Source organism: Cololabis saira, chromosome 1 (genome assembly GCF_033807715.1).
Source record: "Cololabis saira isolate AMF1-May2022 chromosome 1, fColSai1.1, whole genome shotgun sequence".
Taxonomy (NCBI): domain Eukaryota; kingdom Metazoa; phylum Chordata; class Actinopteri; order Beloniformes; family Belonidae; genus Cololabis; species Cololabis saira.
In genome coordinates, this window is record NC_084587.1 from 3,845,181 (window position 1) to 3,870,664 (window position 25,484).

At 40.7% G+C, this 25,484-nt stretch overlaps 1 protein-coding gene across 1 annotated transcript in view; it reads right to left on the reverse strand.

Annotated features, from left to right (window-relative positions):
- Positions 1-25,484, reverse strand: part of LOC133449108 (inactive rhomboid protein 2-like) — a 74,233-nt gene that overhangs the window by 38,559 nt on the left and 10,190 nt on the right. Inside the window, exon 2 of the mRNA XM_061728273.1 lies at positions 3,279-3,416. Within this exon, the coding sequence (XP_061584257.1) occupies positions 3,279-3,404 (126 nt within the window). The 5' untranslated portion in view covers positions 3,405-3,416. The remainder of the gene's footprint in view (positions 1-3,278; positions 3,417-25,484) is intronic.

The following is a 25,484-nucleotide window of genomic DNA, read 5'->3' on the forward strand; positions in this document are numbered from 1 at the left end:
AAGCCCTTTGCAGGTGTTTTGAGGCACCAGGTGTCTTCAAAATGTAACCCTTACACAATATTCTAATTTTGTGACAGACGGAATTTTGGATTTTCATTTATTGCCACTTCTAATCATCAAAATTAAATGAAATAAACATTTGAATGCATCAGTCTGTGTGCAATGAATACATATAATGTACAAGTTACACCTTTTGACTGCAATTACTGAAATAAATCAAGTTTTTCAAAATATTCTAATTTACTGGCTTTTACCTGTATATACACAAGTGTGTATGTATGTATGTATATATATATATATATATATATATATATATATATATATATATATATATATATATATATATATATATATTTTGTGTTCACTTTACCCATTTGTCAGTATTCCATTTCTTTCATTTTTGGGATATACACATGTTAATGTCCCTATCCAGCTAATTACCACCACTTTGGGACATTACATGGAACAAAATTCAGAGACGAACATTCAACGTGGTTTTCATGCTTGTCTCAGCCGAGCCAGATCCTGATCTCCAGGGACCCGTTCATGGTCCAGATGGGTCTGAGAGGAGCTGGTTTTCACGTTCTAGATTCAGGATTTGGCTCTAGACGTCTCTTCCTGCTGCTGTGGGTGTAGTTACCAGTACGAACCGAGTTATACAGATCATTTTAAACCCTTTATCCACATTCAAAGCCAGAATGAAGACTGTAATTGCAGCTCTGCAGGGTCTCGGCCCGTCACGCATGACTCCACATGCACTTCCACGTTAATTGCACCACTTTGGGAGGTATTTCAGCTTTAGCGAGCTCATTTCACATTCACCGTGGACAGCTTTGTGTGGCTGAATGTCGCTGCTTGTGCTCTATAAATGAGTCTGTGAGGAGGGGCTGGATGTACGGGCCCGTGTTCACGCAGGACAGCCTTCCCAGAATGCCTCTGTGCCCGATCACACGGCAGATTCAGAGGCCGGCCGGTGCTCGGCCGCTCCGTTTATGAGCTTTAAACGGCGTTTCCCTCCGTCGCTGTGCATGCTAAGTCTGAATCTAAAGCAGAACCCGTCCATCTGGAACGGCAGTAACGTCCAACGATTGAGAGGTTTCTGCATCCGGACGTGCTGCTGCTTTAATCTGCTTCACTCATCCAAACACTACAGATCTGAGCTGAAACAATCATTTACCTTCTAGGAACATTAGTGATATACAGACATTTTAATCAGAGTAACTTCACTTTCAGGGCCTTGAAAGTGGTTGAACGGTTGGTTTTAAACAAGATAACAATTTCCCAGCTTGGGATTCAGGGCTGGGGATCCATTCAAATGTCAAGAATTGATTATCAAGATTTGATCCGATTCCGATATTGATTTGGGTTAGTGTTATTAAAACTGTTTTTTCAGCTGTTGCATGAATTATATGACTGTAGTTCTGCAACATATTAATACTAGTATTATATTGAGATTAAACAGCAAGTATTGCAGCTAATGATGCTGTAAGGACCAATCAGCTCCCAGAATGCTGATAGAACTGAAACAGAAACATCGTGGGTCAGAATTACCAAACAGATCCAGGGAGGAAACAGAGACGGAGGAAATCACTTTTATATTTTCCTAAAATTGTGGTTTTTAATTTTTGAGAATTTGGTTTTTAGCATTTTATGCAAATGTAACCCCAAGACAGTATATAAAGCAAAGAAATATAGACAATTTATGCAATTATAACTGAAAACCTTTACTGTTTTCATACCTTTAAACATATTTAAAGATAGAAACATGGCACCAGTTATGTTCGTGTCCAACAAAACATCCTTTTTTGGGCATAAACAAAAAAATACCAAAAGTTGTAATGATGAAAAAAAAAAAAAATTACAAAAAATAAAAATCGATCTTTAGACATACAAATCAATTTTAGGAATTAATATGAGAGAGAGTAGTTTCAGCTGTTTTTGCCACTCAGTGAGAGTAAGGGGGCTAGTCCAGTGGGGAGGTGACGTCAATGCAGACCCTCTATGACAGGGGTCGGCAAGTACCGGTAAGTTTGGCCTCGGGCCAAATTTTTTCGGAGCAACTGAATGGTGGGCCAGAACATCACATCAATCAGGCGAAACATGTTTTTTTTCTACTAAACAAAACTTTTTTTCCCCTTATCTATAGGCTACTAGTATTATTATACTATTATATCTTGTACAAAAAAGTAATTTAAGAAAGTCATTAGTTTAAATAAAGTAACTTGAATTTGCTACAGACTGTTATTAGTGTGTTATTACTGCTCCAGCGCTACTCTGTGGCTGCGTTATGAAACCGCTTATAAGTAACTTGGTGATAATAATATTATTTTCTGCCAAGCTACTAACAAATGCAGTCCTTCTTTAAAATACACATGATGCACACGGAGCAACAGGCTCTCTGTGTCTCCTGAAGCGAGTGAGAGGATATGCAAATGAGGCGGATTTTCCTACGTATTTTTACACATATAATGGACGTTTTACCATTTAAAAGACCAACAGCAAAACTCAAGGTAAGTTATCAGTTGTATTTTTCACAGTTTAAACCACAACAAATACGTCTTACCATTTCAACAGCTTCAGGAGTTTTGCCGGGAGTCTGTGCCTACGTCACTCCTGAATATTTGTGTGCACCTCTAATTAAGGCCCCCTATGCTACAAGTGACAGGGAACTATACAGAATTGTGTGCGTCCGGAATCATGAAGATTCTACTTTTATTTTATCTTTTCTAAATAAAGGCTTCGAATTCTCTATGAAATTGTCGTTTTTGTGATAGTAAATAAAAAAAAAAAAAAAAAAAAAAAAAAAAAAGATTTATCAGATTTTCAATGTCATCTGGCAGGCCAGATATTATTGGAGACGGGCCAATTTTGGCCCGCGGGCTGCCAGTTGCCGACCACTGCTCTATAAGATAACCTTGTTTGAATTGTAAAATGGGTTTGGCTAAATACAATCTTTGACTAAAACGAGACTAAAATGGTCCTGGACAATTCTGACTAAAATAGACTAAAATGCTCAGACTTTTAGTCGACTGAAACTTGACACGACTAAAAGGAGAATGAACTTGACTAAATCTAATAAAAACAAAAATGATAGCTCGACCCAAAGACTAGACTGAAACAGGCTGACAGAAACAACACTAGTTTTTGAGAAAAACCTCTTAAATCAAAGCTGATTGTTTTATTTTAAATCCACTGTGGTGATGCATGAAGGTACGATCGTTTCCATGACCCTCCAGATGAAGATAATGTTTGTATGCGAGTATTTTAGTCCGTCCTACCTGTCTGGCAGCCATGTCCTCCGGGGGGGGGATGGCTATCACCAGGCTGGGCGGCTTCTTGCTCTTCAGACGGCTGTTTTTCTGGCCCCCGTTGGGAGGCGGCTCCTCCTCTACCGGAGAGTCCATCCGGTCAGACGCCTGGAGGAAACAAGACGACGTTAGTGAGGCTGCAGGATGCTGAACCCAGGGCTGGGATCCATTCAAATGTAGAGAATCAATTTGATTCTTAAGATTCAGAATCGATTGTCACGCTTTGATTTGATTCGCTCCGATTCCGATATTGATTTGGGTTAGTGTTATTAAAACTGTTTTTTCAGCTGTTGCATGAATTATATGACTGTAGTTCTGCAACATATTGATACTAGTATTATATTGAGATTCAACAGCAAGTATTGCAGCTAATGATGCTGTAAGGACCAATCAGCTCCCAGAATGCTGATAGAACTGCTTTCAGAAACATCGTGGGGCAGAATTATCAATTTATCACATTTCCCATTGATTAGAACTTGGTTTTTAGCATTTTATGCAAATGTAACCCCAAGACATAATATAAAGCAAAGAAATATAGACAATTTATGCAATTATAACTGAAAACTTTAATGTTTTCATACTTTTTAACATATTTAAAGTAAGAAACATGGCACTAGTTAGTGCTTGTGTCCAACAAAACATTCCTTTTTTGGGCATAAAAAAAATATACCAAAAGTTGTAATGAAATGGAAAAAAAAAATCGATCTTTAGACATATGAATCGAATTTTAGGAATTAATATGAGAATTGATTTAGAATCGGAAAATTGATCTTTTCAACACAGGCCTATCTGAAACCAAAAGTTCTCGTTCTGCAGCTTAACAACAGGATTATTGTCGGTTCAAAGTACATAAAAACCACCGATGCATCATCGACCTGCTGGTGGTTTTGAATCGGCCTATTTTTGCCTGATTGATCCGGTATTGGCTAATAATAGTTGCGGAAATTGGTGGAAACTGCCTGTTTTTTTTTTTTACTTCTCTTACAAATAAGACCTGGAAACAGGCATTGTGACGTAGAATTGTCAAATTGGTTTAATTCACCGTAGGAATTGTTACAGATTACTTTTGTAATACTGTATTTGACCCGGTCTTTGTACGTTTTGACCGTATAGAAACGTAATTCTGGCCATTGTAAGAATGAGATGAACCTGCTGGACTCTACTGGCCTTACTTTTTAATTTTATTTGTTATTTGTTATTTACTGTTTAATTATGTCTTGCCGCTTTTAATGTTGATGTAAAGCACTTTGAATTACCTTGCGTTGAATTGTGCTATACAAATAAACTTGCCTTGACCTGCTGGTGGTTTTAAATCGGCCTATTTTTGCCTGATTGATCCAGTATCGGCTAACAATAGTTGCTTAAATCAGTGGAAGCTGCCTGGTTTTTTCTTTTATTGTTCAGTAAATGTATCATATGCACCGCCATGACGTATTTTAATCATATTTTAAACTTGATAAAGCAACGTTTCTACCACGATCCTCTCAGAGAGCATAAACCTCGCAGCTACAGAGCTCCCAGCTCTTATTCTTCTCTGCAGACCCAACAACAACTAAAAAAAGACACCAATACCTTCCATCCCTGCAGCAGCTGGCCTCCTTCCAGCTCAATCTGCTAAAAAAAAAAATCAATTCCTTAAGTGATTCTTGAAAGCTCTGCTTTCACTTACGGCCGATGAGGAATTGTGTTTTATATTAGGAGGGAAGAGGAGGAACGAGGAGGAGGAGGAGATGTTTCACTCTGACTAAACGCAGTACAAAGGTTTGGAGATTTGTTGCGTACAACACACAGATTTGATCCTAAAAAAGTGTGAATTCATATTTTAAACACCGTAGCTGCCATACTTGTCAGAGAGAAATACACGCTGCTTATGAAGGCAGGTCTATAATAATTACAAACATAACTCAGAACTTTAAACTAAAATTACGTGAGGGATGTAACAGCACAGGACAGCTTATATTTATTAGTTCTGACGTGTATTCTGATCCATAAACCCGCTTAAGCTTCAAGAAATAACACGGTGACGGGTTGAAATGGGAATTTGTTGATATCAGGACTGTGGAGACAGGAAGGGGGATGTTTAAGTTTGGTTAAATTTAGAGACCCCCCTAAAAAGTACATTTAAAAAAAAAACCTGTAACTATTAATACAAACAATTTTAAGTTCAGTTTTTCTCAAAAAAGGTCAGAACGCCCGGAGCGATTTTCACCGAATCAGATTTTCTTAAAATCAACAGCTTCCGTTAAGTTAATGCCAGTCTTCAGCGGTTCCACGTCTGACCACATGGGGGCAGAATTCTGCTGTGGTGACGGTCCAACCCAGCATTATGTGACACCTATTTGTCCCAAACCAGGTGAACTTTGTTACGACAGATTAACTTTATGGGGATCTTCTGCCCCCTGGTGGTCGTGGTGGTACTGCTACATAGCGTGGCTTTAAAGCAAGACGGAGCAGTTTTAAAGGTTCCACCTGTAGGTGTGGACATTTATCTGCTTTTATCAGAACCAAATTTATTCTAGAGTCAGTCAAACATGTCTGACTCTATGGTCTGACCAATGGGGAAGCTCCGCCCACTGTGGGATGTTGTGTCAAAATGATTCAATTTAAAAAAATAAATAAATAAATAAATAAAAAATAAAAAAAAATCCAAAACAAAAGAAATATTTTCAATTAAAAAAAAAAAAAAAAAAAGTGTTCAAATGCAATTTTTTGGGTCTCAAATTTTTTTTTCCATTCAAAGTTTTTTTTTTTTTTAAATTGAAGTGAAGTGATTTTTTTTCTTTTTGAAGCAACTTTTTTGACAAACAAACGCTACTTAAATAAAAAAAAAAAGTTGATTCAAACAAAAAAAAATTTGAGTCTCAAATAATTTTTGGCATTCAAACATTTTTTTTCTTTGATTGAAATACATTTTTTTGATTGAAGTGAAATTTTTTTTAATTGAAAATATATTTTTTGATTGAAGCAATCTTTTTTTTGATTGAATAATTAAGAAACAAATCTACCTCCATAGACTTGGAGCTAAAAATACTAGTCCAGTCTATTTAGTCGCTGGACTGCGGATAAAGTTGCATTTACAAACAGCAGATCAAGTCCAACATGACAATAGTGTAGAAAACCTGATGGATTTTCAAAATAAAACTCCACGAGCGGCATGACAATAACCTGTGGAGGCTGTGGGTAAAACATTCAGAGGATTTTACAAGAGAACTGAACCACATACGACCACAAATGAGCTTTTTCAACTTCTAAACTCAACTTCTCCTTGTATGATACGAGGAGGAGTTGAGTTTAGAAGTTGAAAAAGCTCATTTTACAGCATTAATCCTTGTTATTTGTTTAATTCAAGCCAAGACACACGACGCTCGCGTCCTCTCAAAGCCTTCAGCTAAAACACATCATTCCTCAAATCCAGTGGAGCTTCAGCAACTGGAATCAAAGCGGTTCACACTAGAGGTCACAACCAAAGCACAGGCGTAGGAATCAGTACAGGAAAGAAAAACAACAAAAATAACAACTGTGTCAGATCAAGAAGAAGAAGAAACTGATCGTGCAACAACAAGAGCACGTCTAAGTGCCTGTAATGAAAAAGAGAGCGAGCAGCTGTTTAACTGCTGGAAATGACACCCCAATACCTCACATGACAATCAATAAAGCCCTTCATTGGTCATGCATCCTCCAGGGGGGAGAATCGATACCCTTGTGCTATATTCTAAAGAGTTTGCATTTATTCGTCTTTATTGACGGCGTGTAATGGTGATGGAGCGGACGAGGCGTATTCTTAAGTGGAAATCTTCATTACGTCTGAGGTAACCCAATTATTTCTGAACCGCGGCGCGCCGGAGCCCGTAGAAAACTGATCATGTAATGTCTTGTAGGAGGATTCTACTACAACAACAAACCGCGTTCACCGGCCTGCACCGAGCTCCTGACGTAAAGACGCGTAATCTTGTCCAGGATTCTCTCACACCAACCGCAGCTGATGTTGTGGACAAAAACAACAAAGTCAAACCTAGTTATCTTCTTCAGAATTTCAGCGAGAAGGCGTCGAGCCTATTCCTGGAGCTGGAGCGGCATCGGGCCGAGTATTTCCAGAGGAATCAAAGAAAAAGCAGAACCCTAATCCATCCCAGGCCCCGGCCAAAACATCCATTAGGGTCTTGAGAGGCCTGGGCGACGTCCCGGAGCTGATCAGATCAATGCCAGGCCGGGGTGTGTGCAGCAGGAATGGCAGCGGCGCGGAAACCCGACACCGGCTCAGTTAATAGCTTAGTTTCAAAAACAGAGCTGAGGAATGGCAGCGCGGGGCTTAGCATATTGTCCCCGACACTTGCTGCGCCCCCTGCCCTAAAAACACCACCGTGACAGCAGCTTTAACCGGCCAGGGTGCAGGTTTCACTCCCGCCAGCGCTGCTTTTATTTACACGTGTTGAAAAGTTTAAAGGTTGAGCAGATTTCTGCTGTTTGAGCAGGAGAGGACGTTCCTGGACCTCTGGGGGTCGGAGCAGCGGATGGAGGCCGGGAATGTTGGCGGAGGGGAAGACGCACCTCAGCTGACGGCAGCTGGTCGACTCTAACGGCCGGTGTTGACGTCCACAACATCAAACTGAGCAGGATATACAGAAGACTGCAGGAGCAAGAACCAATACACCAAATTCTCCCATTCTTGTATGAATTGAATGTTATTTATGAATGTGTTATACACCTCTAAGGTTCCAGCCTATAAGGGCTTACAAGACACAGATACACTACACCAGCAAACAAACATCAGCTGCTACAAACAAAAACACAAAACTATAAATTCCACTTATACATTACAGATCAAATTAAAGATCCTTTCTCAATTTCCAAATAATGTGTCCTTTCTCTGTTTCCAGGCTCTCTTTATAAAGGGTAGCTACAGAGAAAACCTCCTCTCTGAAAAACCATTCCAACTTCATCCTCCGTCCAAAACAACGCAGGTTTACAATCTTGCATTTTCTGAAATAAAAGCTGCCTGGCTTCATCATGTAATGGACAATAAAACAAAACAACATTTAAATCACAAACACTACATAATCTTTCCTCTTCAGGAACAGAGTTAAAGCTGTTTCTACGGCCAGAGGGAGAATCCCAGTTCGCAATTGATACATAATGATCTTTTTGATCGATCCAGGGGTAAAGTCGCATAAGGTTCAGGACAAAAAATATTTTTCATCAACCGGTAAGTTCTAAGTTTCGGTTTATGCCAGATGTCATTGGCCCATTTTTCTTTATACTCAAAGAATAACATACGTGATTAAAAAGCTTCTTCTTCCAGAAGCTTTCACCTTAAAAACAAAGATCACGGTGTCTACAGGTTTGACCAGGTTCAATTTAAGACTTTTTAACACCACTTTCAAACAAAATTTAAGACCAAAAAGACAGTCACACAATCTGAACCCAAATTTACATTTACCCATATTTGCTTACCTTGTATCAAGACTATGCAGACTAAGAAATCCAGTGCTGAGGTCAAGGTTGCCAGATCTGACAGGTTCCAGCCCAAACCATACAATCTCTATGTTAAAACCCTAAATTATTAAATGCGTAATAAATTTAAGTCATAAGCAAATCAATCTTCACAACACCACTAAATAACCAGAAAAGTTCAGGCTCCAAACAAAGATTACAACTAAATGAAGTAGATTAAAGCGAATACAATATCTGAGAGTTCATTGTGTACGTTTCTACTTTTCTCTGCCATATGGAAACTTTTTTGTTAATAATTTCTCCTAAATATTTTGAAAATTCAACCCAAATTTTATCAACACGCCCAGTCCGTTATTTATGAAACCCGCTCAACCTGGCAACGCTGAGTGAGGCATCGTCGAGCAAGCGCACGTTTAACAACTGCTAAACAGATTTATTTCTCCTCAAAACAATTAAACTTTTCCTTTTCAAAGTGTAAGAAGACAGACAGACACTTTATTCATCCCGAGGGAAATATAAAAGTATTCAGCAGCTACACAGATGCCCAGAAAAGCAAGTTAGTATCAGCGACTAACAAAAAAACTTGGTTAGTAACATATAATAACATAACAGTGCCTCAATAAAAGTGTCAAAGTGTAGATGAAAAGTTGACAAATAAATCAAATAAATAAACAGGGAGATGAATATAATGCTGAATTAAAACAAAAGACACATTATATTAATTCAGTAAACAGAAACTTCATTAAGTTCATCATCACTATGTAGACTCATTTCTAAACTTAATTCTTATTTGTTCAATTACTTTGGACTAAAATTATCAACTCTTCTCTTTAATGCAGTAAGTTGGCGATAAAAATAAATAAATAAATGTATTTCACTACCAACCTATTGTGACGGACCAGGAGCTGGAGAATAAAGTTTCTCAAGAGTCCGGTGATTCTTACCAAACCTTGCAGAGTCGAGCACGGCGACGGCTGCCGTCAGGAAAGGGCTTATTAGTTAAATAAACACGACTTCCTCCCCTGTAATCATTAACCACCCGTGAACCAAACACTCGCTACGCTGATGTTTGGGAGGCGTTACAGTCACGCTGCTGCCGGGTTTAACAACCATAAAGAGCGAGGGATGAACCATTAAAACCAGCGGCTGCAGGTCAGAACCTGCTTTCAGTTCCCTCCGTTCCCTCACCTGGAGTAACTCACTTTTTACATCATCCAGTATTCATTCATTCATTTATGCTTGAAAATAGGCGTCCACTTTCAACAGAGGACACATTTTATGGCGACTAACAATGGCGGCTCCATCTCTACCCATCTGCCTTGAACACCCGTAACAAGTATTTTATTTATTTTAAGTCCCCCGGTTTCCACAAATGATGTGTTTTTGTGTTAGGCTTGATTACTCATTACTGGGACGCAAAAACTATTTCACCAATCAAATGAAAACTGCTTCATCTACGCCAGAGGTCCCCAACCCCCGGGCCGCACAAGAAATAATAAATAACTTGCATTATTTATAATTTCCATTTTATTTATTGTCCGAACGATCTTTTATTTTGAAAAATTACCAGATTTTCTCCTTCATATCTGTCAACGCCGAGTAACATGCCGAGTAGATACTTTTCTGTTTCTACTCTGCCGAGGTTCTAAGCGGCTGAGTCGGGCTGTGATGTCATCACACTACAGGCCACCGATTGGTCGGGGGGTTGGAGTCAGACGTCTGAGTCAGGATGTGACATCAGAGAAAGAGACTCTGACGGAGATTCTTGTTCATTTTATTCCAGCAGCAACGGCAGCAGAAGTCTGTTTGTTGATCCAACTCTGAGGTGCAGATGTTCATAAACCTGGTGCTGAGGAGAGAATTAAAAAGATCTAGATGGGAGATAAGGAACGACCAGATCTACCAGGAGCTCTGTCTCTTCATAGCCGCTCAGATACCAACGCACTTTTCAGCCGCGCCGAGACAAACTAAAATAAATTAAAAAGCATTGCCGTTTGAAGCTTCTCTCACTCTCATTGACTACGTTTACATCCAGTCTAGGGGTGGGCGATATATCGAGATTTTAATATATATCGATATATTTTCAAACACGATATGGTACGAGACAATATCGTTTATATCGATTTAAAAAAAAAAAAAAAATTTTAATGATTTTGATATAGCTTATTTTGTGACAAATTGACTTGAATGTTTTATTTGAGATTTGCACAAAAGTTTTGTTATTTGCACAACTGTCAACCTCAGTGGAAAAGTCTGCCTGTTACTGTCTACATTGTATTAATTGCAGTGTATTTTAATTTAATTGTTATGCAGGAAAGGGATATTTGTTTTATTTTATTCAACAAGCATTTTTATTCTATATATGCAGGCAGTTTATTTTTATTTCATTTGTTTTATACATTTTGATATTGTGCAGACCTCTGTTAATAAAGGAACCTGTGTGACATTTGGCACGAGGCTTTGTATTAAAACTGACTGTTTTTTTAAGGGTTTGCCTCAGAAAAAAATGAAACTAACAGAGATGCTAACAGAGATGCTAACAGAGATGCTATGCTATAATGCTTTGGGGGAAACCCCAATTAAGGCACAGAAAAAATATCGAGATATATATCGAGTATCGCCATTTAGCTAGAAAATATCGAGATATGACTTTTGGTCCATATCGCCCAGCCCTAATCCAGTCAAAATTCGGGTTATTGCTAATATTCCGGTTACTGAAACATTCGGAATATTCCGTTTACATGGTAATTAATCATTTGGGATATCTGGATCAAACCAGTGACGCGCGGAGAAAATCATGACGCAAATACCGTCATTTCCGCTTCTTCTTCCTGTATCCAAATTCAAAACAAATGCTGCTTCGCGCAACTTTTCGCTCACCTTCTTGTAAATCTTCTATCCCGGTACTTTCTACCGTCTACAAATGCAGAAATGTTCATATCCTTCATTACATTTATGAAGTGATTAGTCTCCTCCTGGTCTTGTGTTTCTCCGTGTTTATAAGAACTTCCTGGACTCAAAAGACCAGGATTCCTTGTGAACAGAGCATGTGCAGAAAACAAATTCATGTTCCGTTTGATGGGGATATTCCGTTTGGCGTTTACATGACTGAATATTCAGGTTTTAAAAGGAGTAACCCAGGGCTCATATTCGGGTTTTTAAAAACCTGAATATGAGCAAATTCGGGTTATTCAAAGGGGTTATTGGTGTTTACATGGCCGTGCAAATTCGGGTTATTGCCAATATTCAGGTTTTAAAAGAGTTATTGATGCATGGAAACGCAGTCATTTTTTAACTTGGTATCGGACCCAAGCCCCAGACCCAGCAGCACATCTATCATCTCCTCCAGGTTCTACATCTTTAGTGTTGTTGTCTTCCTTTAGATACACAATCAAATACGTCACAGCAGCTTCTCCAACCTCCTACTTCTGCTCCAGGAGCTGAATTGTAGCAGAAAAGAAACCAGTGAAAAAGTGCCATTAAAGTTCACTCTGAAAAAGAGGAACTTTGCGAGTTCGCCCACAGGTTATGTGAAGAGAAGTTTAGCGGTTTCTTCTTGTTCTTCCTCCGAGCGGGAACTGGGAGCTGGCCGGGCCACGCCCACGTTAGCTCCGGGTTTCAGCTGTAATTCCTCCCTGGTTCATGTAAACATCTCCATTATTAATCAGCGGGGTTGTGAGTGTGAGCGCTGGCAGAGTCATCACCATTAGTGGTGAGGTCACATGGCTCTGGGAGACTACCCATGATTCAGTCTGCTCCCCCGAGGGAGGCCCCAGTGTTTCTGTTTCTTTCCTCGGAGACTACCCATGATTCAGTCTGCTCCCCCGAGGGAGGCCCCAGTGTTTCTGTGTCTTTCCTCGGAGACTACCCATGATTCAGTCTGCTCCCCCGAGGGAGGCCCCAGTGTTTCTGTGTCTTTCCTCGGAGACTACCCATGATTCAGTCTGCCCCCCGAGGGAGGCCCCAGTGTTTCTGTGTCTTTCCTCGGAGACTACCCATGATTCAGTCTGCCCCCCGAGGGAGGCCCCAGTGTTTCTGTGTCTTTCCTCGGAGACTACCCATGATTCAGTCTGCTCCCCCGAGGGAGGCCCCAGTGTTTCTGTGTCTTTCCCTCCAAACCGGGCCGGCGCGGGGTCTCGCTCCGTCAGATATGTGCCGTTTTCACGACATGTAACGGGCTGCAGAAGCATTAAAACACCCCGCCCTCGACTCAGAAACCACACGCATATCTGCGTTTGTGGGTGGTGAGAACAGATCCTGTTTCACTTTCTGCCACAGCCACTCTCCACATCCGCTGATGGACCGGGCCGGGCCCGTCCTAGTCTGAAACCATCAGATCATCAATAACATCTGCAGTCCCTTTGTGTCTCAAGTCTTTGTTTTGCTTCCTTTCATTAGATAATCGTGGCGTCTAACAAGATCCTGGATCTGTGAGAGCTATGTAAAAACATTTTAGTTTATTGGTCCTTACAATTTCCAACACAAATAACCCAAAGTACAAGTGTAAACAGTGTGTGTAATACAAAAAAATATATAATCAACTGAAATATTACAAGCCTTTTATTATTTTAATATTGCTGATCATGGCTTACAGCTTAAGAAAACTCAAATATCCTATCTCAAAAAATTATAAATAAATAAAAAATAATAAAAGGCTTGCAATATTTCAGTTGATTTGTAATGAATCCAGAATGTATGACATTTTTGTTTTTTTAATTGCATTACAGAAAATCACAATATTCTAATTTTCTGAGACAGTCCTGTACATATATATACACATACCAAAAATTATATATTTTTTTGTATTATACTGACGATTTACACTTGTACTTTGGGTTATTTGTGTTGTGGAAATTGTAAGGACCAATAAACTAATATGTTTTTACATAGCTCTCACAGAACCAGGATCTTGTTAGACGCCACGATTATCTAATTTGTAATGAATCCAGAATGTATGACTTTTTTTTTTGTTTTTTTAAATTGCATTACAGAAAATAAAAGAACTTTATCACAATATTCTAATTTTCGGAGACAGTCCTGTAAATAAATCCATATGAAAAGTTGCCCGAGTATAAACAAAATAACTGTACACAAACATACAGCATATTCCACATGTCATTACTAAATATCATTCCATACAGAATATACATAAGCACATACATACACATATGCATACATAACAAAACAGAACACAAAGACTGACACATCACCACTGCCTCTACTCTGCAGCTCCAAACATCTTGCACTCGTGTATTTCTACTCTGCAGCTCCAAACATCTTGCACTCGTGTGTTTCTGGTATTCGTCTCACATGTGAGGAGCGGTTGGGAATCAACCCCGCGCCCCCACAGCTGCACTCTTGCTGATTACTGCACAAATCTAGCATCGTGAATCTTTCTCAACTCTGGTCCTGTGGCTGCCAAGGGTTTGTTTTTCAATGCTTTTCCATTTAAAGCAGACTTGGCGCAGTAACTCAGCAGCTCAGCAGTTTACCAGCACTTCGTGGGGGGGGTGGCGTTAGCGGCGGAGGCTACAGGGGCTGGTATAGGTTACCATAGCAACCTGACGCAGCCCGGACCAAGGACAAAGGGGGAATCCGAGTTGTGACTGACTGCAGACGAGTCAACGTGGTGTCAGTGGGCAGACTGTGATGAATATTCATCACCGGTACCCAGACCAGCCGAGCAGCGAGCTAAACGAGCAGCGAGCTAAACGGCTGATTTAGTGGGGAGTAAATCTCCTGGATACAATCAGGAGGGAATGTATGGAGTGAGTGAAATATCACTCAGAGAAAAGTGAGCAACAAAACAAGACTTATAAATCAGTCACAGTTAGCTACTTTAGCTTGGCTGGCTTAAGTTTTACTATGATACTAATTAATGTTGCTTATCATTCCTTCTGATCAGATCTACACAAACATCCACCATTTCAAGGGTTGTTTCTGAAACTAGGCCTGTGTTGAAAAAAAATCGATTTTCTGATTCTAAATCGATTCATATGTCTAAAGATTGATTTTTTTTTTTAACATTACAGTACATTGTTTATGCCCAAAAAAGGAATGTTTTGTTGGACACAAGAATAACTGGTTCCATGTTTTTGCCCATAAAATATGTTTAAAGGTATGAAAAACATTAAAGTTTTCAGTTATAATTGCATAAATTGTCTATATTTCATTACTTTATATACTGTATGGGGGTTACATTTGCATAAAATGCTAAAAACCAAATTCTCATAAAATTAAAAACCGAAAATGGGAAAAATTTAACCGGAATCTGGGAAAAAATAAAACCGATTTCATGCGTCTGTTTCCTCCCTGGATCTGTTTGGTAATTCTACACGATGTTTCTGTTTCAGTTCTATCAGCATTCTGGGAGCTGATTGGTCCTTACAGCATCATTAGCTGCAATACTTGCTGTTGAATCTCAATATAATACTAGTATTAATATGTTGCAGAACTACAGTCATATAATTCATGCAACAGCTCAAAAACTGTTTTAATAAAATCAATATCGGAATCGGAAGTTCCCAGAGCAGGAACGAGGACGAGCAGAGCGCCGCTGGCTGTTCGGCCACGTTAGACCCGTCACAGTTGGACTGGCCCTGCAGCAATGGTACCCCTCTTCCACCAAACCGGTTCCAGGGCTGGTTCTGGTTCTGTTTCTGTTTCTGTTTCTGGTTCTGGTTCTGGTTCTGGGCCAGTGCTGAGTTTGGAACCAGACTTTCTGTTTCCACTGACAAAGAACTGGCTCCGGGCCAGAAGAACCAGTTCCAAAGTAGCACCAACTCTTTGCTGGTCTAGAGGAAAGAACCGCTTGCGTAAGTGGGGGTGGAGTTATTAAGACCAACGGCAACAGCAAGACTGGGAGACGGAGACATTTTCAAATAAGAATGAATCTGGATGCAGCAAAGCATCATGGGAGGAGGAGGAGACAACCTGTCTTTTAGAGACGTGTCCACGGAGGAGCTACGTGGACCAAGTCCTGTTAGAGCAGATACCTGGTTGTTGCTGCAACTTTCACGTAAACGCAGTGACGTAACTGACATTTGCAGAGAGGTAACTGATGTTGCTCCCTTTAGCACCCGAGCTGTGGAAAAACAAACCAGTTCTCAGCTGGTTCCAAGTTGAACGAGTTGTGAACCAGAACCAGCCCTGGAACCGGTTTGGTGGAAAAAGGGTCTGACTGGCTGCAGGTCCGAGCAGACAGAACCTCTCGTCATAAATATCGTTCACCAGAAATGACTGCAGCGTTTAGCCGTTAGCACAATCAGCCTAGTCTTAGCTCAGCTTCGTCTTCAGGCCCTTCAACACCAACACACAGCTAGTCCCAGCTATTTGTTTTTAATATTTTAAAGACTATGCTCTAATAGGTTTTTCCTTTCCACAGTCCCCTAGTGCTTGCTCAGGAGGCAGGAGTTTACATCTATTAGAAAAGGTTTTGGTGCAGACTGTTGGTTTCCTCAATGAAGGAATAATCATTATTGTTAATTTACTGGCTTAATGGAGTAATTTGGTCTAAATTGAACTGTCAGTTGAAGTGCCTTGAGATTCAATTTGTCATGATTTGGCACTAAATAAACAAAGCTGAATTGAACTGAATTATTCACAGTACAAAAGTTGTGCTTAAAAGTTAATACAATGTTAATACCTTTAATTATACATAAACATGTTTTTTTATATAATTTTACCTGATGTGATACAAAAATAAATCCCCCTCCATAAGGTTATGGGTGTGAAATGGAGAGACGGAGACCAAAGCTATCTTTTGGACCTCGCTGTAAAAATGACACTTCAATGTGGAAGTGAACGGAGATGGACTCACTGTTGCCCCTAGTGGTCAGTAGAGGAACTGCACCGTGGAAGTTTAGTTTCAACCTTCAAACTTGGAGTTGGAGGAGGAACCGGGTCCATCTTGAGCCAGAACTCTTAACATAAACGGATCAACCGCCGACTTTGTGTGGGTTTTTTTCTTTAACCAGAAAGGTCAGTGGTTTGATCCCGAGCTTTCACCACACGTCAAACTTTCCCCGGGACGACCACGAAACCACAGTTTTCTTTGCCAGGTCTGGTTTTCCTGAAAGGACTGACCTGCAGCAGATTCCTGTTTTTCTTTCCAAGAGCTAGAGTCAATCATGGTGCCGTACGTCAACTACACCAGCGGTTTGACAAACATCCGGTAGCTCAAGACCAAGACTTGAATGAGAGGATAAAAGCTGAGCTTTAGTGAGTTTCTGAAACTGTTTTATTCAGTATGAAAACTGGATAACTAGTCGTAAAGCTCCTTTTCATTTACTGGTCATCACAAACATCCCTGGAAATCTGTTCTTCCTAAACACAGACAGATTCCTTAAATCAATTCCAAATCTGTTTTTCATTATTTCTTTTCACCATTTCTCCATCCATCCAACCATCCTTTTATACACCTGCTTAAACCTGCACAGAGTCGTTTATACAAACACTCAGGCCTAGGGGCAATTTAGAGGCATCAGTTATATATTATCAGTATATGAGAAAATAAACTATAAAACTTTGATTTAATAAAGTTCATTTTACAATTTAACCCGACAGGTGAGTCACAGCTCCTTTTAACATCAGCTGATGAATGACGGGTCACACACACCGTCTTGTGACTGATGAAGGCGAAAGGAATCGCTGAAACATGTCGGTAATTAAAAAAATAACCTAAAAATGTCTTGTCGGACCAAAAGAATTAGCAAAATAAACTATAAAACTTTGAGTTACTAGTGAATTTTAACCCAAGATGGAGACAATCTGATGGCCAGAATGACAACAAAAGTCAAAAACATTCCATTTAAACTTATTCATGAAGACGTTCATTTATTCTACAGTTGTTACACTTTAAGAAAACTATTCTATTTGAAAACCGCCAACGTCAACGACCACCTCCCACTGATATCAGAATCAATATTGATTATCAGCTGGATTATCAGCATTGTGGAGACGTGGTTGTTGGTTAGTCACATGTTCACCACAAGGTCAGAGCCATCGCTGGGTTTGTGGAGCCACTCTGTTCTCCGCTGGTTAGTTAACGTTAAGTATAAAAGGGATGAATCAAAGAACAGAAAAATATCAGGAGGCTCATTGTGTTGCTCGGGTAAGTCTGACCACACAACGTACCACAGGAAGGTCTCAGCTGCTCTTCACGGTTACATTCTTCTACGTTGTTTTTAGTTAAATCCCTTAAAATACGGTACATTGTTCTCCAGCTGTCAATTCGTTGGTGAACCAAACTGATGGACTACAACTACCACGTTAGCAGTGGGCTAACCAACTACATTTCAAACTTTACTTTTAGTCAACACTGAAATCAGTCATTTAAAATGATTTCAGATTTTTAAAGCATGTTGCATATTATTGAACTGAACATTAATAATGCTGACATTTCGCATAGGGCCAGGTAAAAAAAAATAAATAAAAAAGCAATTATTCAAATGATTTGAATGATCTGATATCGATTCATAAAATCCCCAAATCGATAATTTAATGTCTTTTCTACCGTGTGTAATGCAGCTACAGTTGAAAGCCAGGTAGTCTCACGAGATAAAAAACAAAACAAAACATGAAACCAGCAATGAATCGAACCCAAACCGCTTTGGGCTCAATTGTTGATGTAAACATTAAAGTTGGTCCCGTCTCTGAAATATCCTCACCCGAATCGAAAATCGAATATAATATCAAATCGGGCCCTTGTGAATCGAATCGAATTGATTTTGGAAATCTGAATCGATACCCAGGTCTAATTACGGATGTAAACGTAAGTCGGGGACTAAACGAAATTCAAGACGGCACAGAAACGATTCGGACCGACGAAGGAACTGCTGGTAGGAATGCTCAAAACTTTATATTACACACAAAAAGAACAAAGACGCTTTCTTGAATACATTTCTCTATGATCTTTGGGAACAAAAATTGAAATGACAATTAAAATGAGATTAATTGCGCCGCTCTATTTCCTAGTGTAATCAAACATCATCGTGATGCGTTTACTTACTACCGATCTCGGTCCCGAGCTGATGAACCGTCCAACACGTCGCAGCCTCGGGGTCACATGTTTGAGTAACCTTAGTTCCCGTTTTCATTGTTACTTTTTTGTCCTCATCAAAAGGCAGAGTCATCTAGCGGAAGACTTTCTGGTGTCTTTAAACAGAGGAGTGAATGTTTGGTAAGAGTTGGGTTACAGGAAACGTTGAGCAACGACTTCCAGCGAAGAGACATGAAAGTGTAAGTTATTTATACATCCCTCACTTTTGGGAATCATTCAAATTTACCAGAACATAACTGGAATATCCTGTAATTTACTCCAATTTTGCATAAAAGCCCCTACAGATGTGTCATTCTCCACCTTTGTGGGCGGCACCACCAGCTGCTGTTGTGACCACAGATATTGTCAGACTAGCTTTTTTTAAGCTAAATGAGGAAATGAGTCTCAGACATCCGGTTCCTTCATTCCTCTCCACATCCTCAGAGTTTAAAAATGCATCTCTATCTGCAGAGTTTGAACAAAGTTCCTCTGCAAAGAAGCTCGTTAAGGGCCAATCCCAATGTCCACCCTACTCACTACCATTAGGGCTTTGTAATCTCCCCCTTGCCCTAGGGACACCACTTGCTACGTCACTGCGCGGTTTACGTTCGGGTACGTAAGCCGTCCTGGGCATTTCACAGATTTTTGTGAGATCAGGTGGAAAACGTTGCAGCTTCACATTAAGCCTGAATTATGGTTCCGCATTAAATCAACGCAGAGCCTACGGCGTAGGTTACGTGGCGACGCGCACCGTACAGCGCGTGTCGCCGCGTAACCTACGCCGTAGGCTCTGCGTTGGTGTAACGCGGAACCATAAATCAGCCTTTATTCTGGCGAGATCTGAAGATACAACGCAACAACGAGCAAGCGAGTGATTATGTACATTCACTGAGTGAATATTATGAAAGTAAAATATCTATTTCTTGCTAGAAATGTAATCAAAACGCATTTTTATGCAGAAACTAACTCAAAATATTGATTTTATTCACTAAAAAATGAGAAATGTCCGCCATGTTTTTTTGTTTGATTCAGTCTGCAAATGATGACGTAAAGCATTCTGGGAAATTTTCTCTAGCCCTCGGTCGGCGAGTCAGCATCTGAAATCCCTCGCTGTGAAGGGCTAGATTCATACCCCCTAACCAGGGCTTGAAATTAACTTTTTGACCTACTAGCCAAGTGGCTAGTAGGTCAAAAAAGTTACTCGCCAAACAGATTTTTTACTCGCCAAAACCAAAAAGTTGCTTCACTAGAGTATTTCGTCATCACTACTTATATAGCAGTCATAGTAGTACCATATAACAGTCATCCCGTTCTTCTCAATCAAATGTGCTGTGTAAAAGGACTTTTCAACTATTCTGGAAGAACAGTATAAATCCCTATGCAGCAGTAAGAAGACGCATGAAGTACATTAGATTCAAATATACAAACTATTTGCCCCCCCCCCCCCCCCTCCTCCTCCTCCTCCCCCTCCTCCTCCTCCTCCTCCCTCCTCACCTCACACACATTTGTGATAGGCTATATGAATTTATTGAGGTTAAAAATAAATCATATGCAGTAGTACAATATCAATGCAAGTCATGTAATAGTATTTTTATTGAAAAACAGGGTTTTTAAAATAAAATAAGTCCCGTCAATTGACTCGCGAGCGTAACTTCAAAAAATAAATAAATAAATATTGCAGAAGCTTGCGCGTAACCTAGGCTCTGCGTCGGTGCGACGCGGAACCATAAATCAACGCACAGGTGGATGTCGGCGCCGCAGCTCCGCTTCCTCCCGGCTCCCGGCACCGAGTACTACTCCGCGTTACTGCGGTAACAGTCCTGGGGCCTCATCTATAAAGCTTGCTTGCGCAGAAAAAGCGCCTGAAAGTTGCGGAAGCCACCATCTACGCAAAGCCTCGGATCTAAAAAGAAAAAACTAACCGATGGCTGCCGCTCCAAACCCACTACTCCACGCCGAAGAGGAAAAAAGAAAGTGTTCTGATTAAAATAAGGAAAGTTGGACTACCAACAAGTATATAACAATTGCGTTCATAAGGATAAAGTTTAAAAAAAAAAATAAAATTAAAGAAATTGTCTCTTCTCCCTGTGTGTGTCCGCCTGTCATGCACGGGTACTTGGGCGCATGTTGTTTACTTTTAAGCCGGAATTATGGTTCTGCGTCACACCAACGCAGACCCTACGCCGTAGGCTCTGCGTCGGTGCGACGCGGAACCATCAACGCACACGTGGATGTCGGCGCCGCAGCTCCGCTTCCTCCCGGCTCCCGGCACCGGGGCTCGGCGTGTCCCTCCGCGGTACTCCCGCGGAGTCCCGCAGCCCCAGTGAGTATTTTCACCGGACATTTTGACCGGAGAGATTATAAAATACCGGACTTTGGCATATTTTACCTGTTATGTTATGTTCCCTCGTTTACTTTTCTTCTTCTGACGCGTTAGCGGCGCTTGGCAACCAACGAAAATGAGCATTACCGCCACCCTCTGGATTGGAGTGGTATAATTTTTCTAGGTCGCCAAGTGGCGAGACAGCCAAAAATATGTCTCGCCACAGCAAAATCTAGGTCGCAAATGGCGAGTGGCGACTGCTAATTTCAAGCCCTGCTCCTAACCCTCGTTATCCCCACTACCCCTACATGAAAAGAGGAATTGGGACACCACTACCCTCACGGGAACGCGCAAAATGTAGGGGTAGGACTGAAAAGTAGGACTAGGGGGGGATTGGGACTGGACCTAACTGTCCGACTGAAACACGAAAGCCATATACACCGTTTTAGTGGTGTATTACTTCCTGTGAACCTTCTTTAAAATGAGATAAGCAACATCAAGGTTCACCAAAGGATTGTTCTTCCCGTCTGTAATTCAGGCAAATAAATCAGATGAGCACATTTGTGTTCAGGCAGAAAATCTCAAAACCGATAATTTCACACATTAGAAAAGGTCAAGACCAAGTGTGAATATTACCATCATGACTGAATATTAGTGGTTATTGTACAATCCAGAATAGTAATTTGAAAGTACGCAACATTCAGCATCGACCAAAGACAATCACCACTAAGCTGGTATTGATAGTGTGAGACTAACATTTCTTTATTTAATGAGCTTTCCCCCCCCCCAAGCTTCTCAAGACCAAACGAGACAAACGGTGCATTTTGTAGCTCGGATACAGGAAATGCTCAGCTTGGGTAAATGACAGACAATAGTGATTGAATCCATCGTCATCATTTACGATTAGGGGTGTAACGGTAAACAAAAACCACAGTTCGGTACATTTTCATTTAACCATCTGCCGTTACATTTTTTACCGACGGCCCTGAAAGGTTCGGTACGAATGCGTGTCCCGTTACACCCCTAGTTACGATGTTGCTACCAAAACATCTGAAACTTATTCTGCCGAAGATGAAACAAGGACTGCAGGTGATGTCACCTTTTTACGTATTATTATGTGCCATTATCTATCCGTCCGTAGGGAGACCCGTCCTTTGCTATCAGTGTTGCCAAACAAAACATTTCCCAGATCTCTTAGCCGACACGACAACAGAGTTCAGGCGTCCAGAAGGATTTTCTGGATGCATTTTTGCTCCTGAGGTGATCTCAGATAGGCGGGTCGGTGATTCACATCTGACTTCAATAATCCATGTGCATGAACGTCCCCAGAACCGCTCACAAACCTCAAACTCCTGACCAGAATTAAACCTCAGAGGAGGTGACGTCCTCAAGAAGTTATTAATCCTCAGAGCTGATAATCTTATCAGTGTTTTGGTTTTTTTTAAATCAACAATCCTGAAAGGCATGAACACAGTCAGTTTCCGTTCCATTGTACGTTACTGAAACGTTTAGGAAGGAAGAAGTTATTTGGAGCTGCTGTGTTGAGGATTACAGCTAACAAAACTCAGTATTGGTCATGGTTTCAACACATCACTGACTACGTTTACCTACAGTTAAAATATGTGTTAAGGTCAATATTCCGGTTACTGAAACATTGGGAATAATCTGTTTCCATGTGTGAGCAAACAGGGTTATCCCTGTATACATGGTGATTAATCATTTGGGATATTTCCATCGAACCAGCGACGCTTGGAGAACGTCATGGCGCAATTCCCGTCATTTCCGCTTCAAAATCCTACAAATCCAACAAACTTTTCGCTCACCTTCTTGTAAATCTTCTATCCCGGTACTTTCTACCGTCTACAAATGCAGAAATGTTCATATCCTTCATTACTAGGGGGTGTAACGGTATTTGTATTCGTCCCGTCCCGTCACGGTACGGGGGTCACGGTTCAGTTCACGCAGTCATACGGCGAATACGTCTGACTGAGTTAAAAAAAAAATAAAATAAAATAAATCAATCATCGTTTTTTTTCCCCTTATAAATATCAACAGTCACGTTCCATTACAGACCTAAATTCAATTCAATTCAATTCAATTCAATTTTATTTATATAGCGTCTAATACAACAGAGTGTAAATGTTTAAAAATGTTTAAAATGTCTAAAGTTTAAAAGAGGACTAAATTTGTACAAAGTTTTGAGTGTAAATGTGTGCTAGTCTGTGCATATCAATAAATATATGTGCAATTCATATATCATCATAAATTGTAGGCTATAATAACGATAAAATGTTCTAATTCTTAATTTACAACTGTCCTGAACGCACCAGGGCCGCCAGCCAAAGCGGGTTGGCTGTAAAGCCTGATTTATGGTTCTGCGTTAAATCGACGCAGAGCATATGCCGTAGGGTACGGCGCAGTCTACGGCGAGGTTATGCGGCGACGCGCAACCTTCGCCGTAGGCGCTGCGTTGGTGTAACGCGGTACCATAAATCAGCCTTAACAGTCACAGCAAATTTGCCGTGAAGGAGATTAGCGCTAAAGTTTAAAAGAGGACTAAATTTGTACAAAGTTTTGAATGTTACCCTGTTTTCCACGTTACCTGGATTATTTTGGGTTATGGAAGAGGCGACTGCCATTGGTGAGTCAGTGTTACCTTCTTAAATAATGTCTTTATCAGAATGTGTCTTGACCAGCTGCCTGTAATGTGCTTGTGTTGTTGTGAACGAGACCGCCGAGTCTATTCTCTGTTATAGAGCTCAGAAATGATGTTACAGACCGCTGTGTCTATCTATCTAAATAGATGCTGTAATTTTAGACCAGTTATGTTTTTTTTGTATTTAAGCTGAATCAAAGATGGAACTGAGTCGGTCTGTGACTATCAGAGTTTTCAGCGCCGTGTGATTGACAGCTGTCAGGCCTGTGTGTGTGTGTGTGTGTGTGTGTGTGTGTGACTTTACTCTGCTTTCTGCAGCATAGGCCTATAGGCTTGGCTCAATAAAAGTGAGAATGAATGTAGTTTGATGGGTAGGATGATGTTGTCGAACGTTAAAATGACTATCATAAGGCCCATGGAGAATGCTCCGCCCCCATATGCAGCAGTAGAGAAGCCCGGGTTCAAGTATTTATTAAAAGTGCTCGAGCCTCGTTACAATACCATCCTGCACTCACATAAACCAGTCCGTGGTAAAATTAAAAACACTAATGCACAAGTTAAATGTTTTATTCTATTTATTTTACATTTTAATAAGAGATGCTTTTTAGTTTTGTAGCCAATTGAACAAACTTTAACTTTCAAATGCTATGATCAAAATAAAGGAAGAAAAAACTCGTCTTATACATTTGGGACTTTTTGTATTTTTTTTCCCGTTGTACCGAACCCGTACCGAACCCGTACCGAACCGTGACCCCTGTACCGAGGTACGTACCGAACCGTGACCCCTGTACCGAGGTACGTACCGAACCGTGACTTGTGTGTACCGTGACACCCCTATTCATTACATTTATGAAGTGATTAGTCTCCTCCTGGTCTTGGTTTCTCCGTGTTTATAAGAACTTCCTGGACTCAAAAGACCAGGATTCCTTGTGAACAGAGCATGTGCAGAAAACACATTCCTGTTCCGTTTGGATATTCAGGTTTTAAAAAGGAGGAACCCAGGGGTCATTTTCGGGTTTTTAAAAACCGGAATATGGGCAAATTCCGGTTATTCAAAGGGGTTATTGGTGTTTACATGGCCGTGTATTGCTAATATTCCGGTTAGAAAAGGGTTATTGACTGCATGGAAACGCAGTCATTGCTTTTAAATTCAGGGTTTCATGCTACAATCATCTTTATTCTGGACCAGTATCGGACCATTCCTGCGTTAAAGTATGAATAACAGCGATCTGAAGGGAACAATACACGAGCATGAAAGGTGTCACTGGAAGAAGCCCGTTCTCCCGATTAACCGTCTCTCCGGCAGCGAGACACAAAGACGAGCAGAAGGGAGAGTGTGAGGAGGAGCCGCTCAGCCAGCCCGGGCCGGGCCGGCGGCCAGAGAACCAGAACCAAGCATCTCTCTCCTGGAAAGCTGCAGATATAAGCTCTCAGGGACGAGCGTGATTCGTGTGCGTGACGGGACGGCGGCTCTGGCTCGGCTTTGATATCTGATCAGAGCGCTGGCCTTTGGTCAGGGACACGAGCCCGGGGTGATTTAATGACTCAAGAATGCTGGACTCGCTGCCACGGGGGGTGATTAGACGAGCTGGAGTAATTAAACTCCTAACAGCATTACTTGGATGTGTTAACCAACTTTGAGTAATTACATTCTGCATGATTGGAGTCAGATGTTCACAAGTACAGATCCAGCAGCTGATTGGCCGG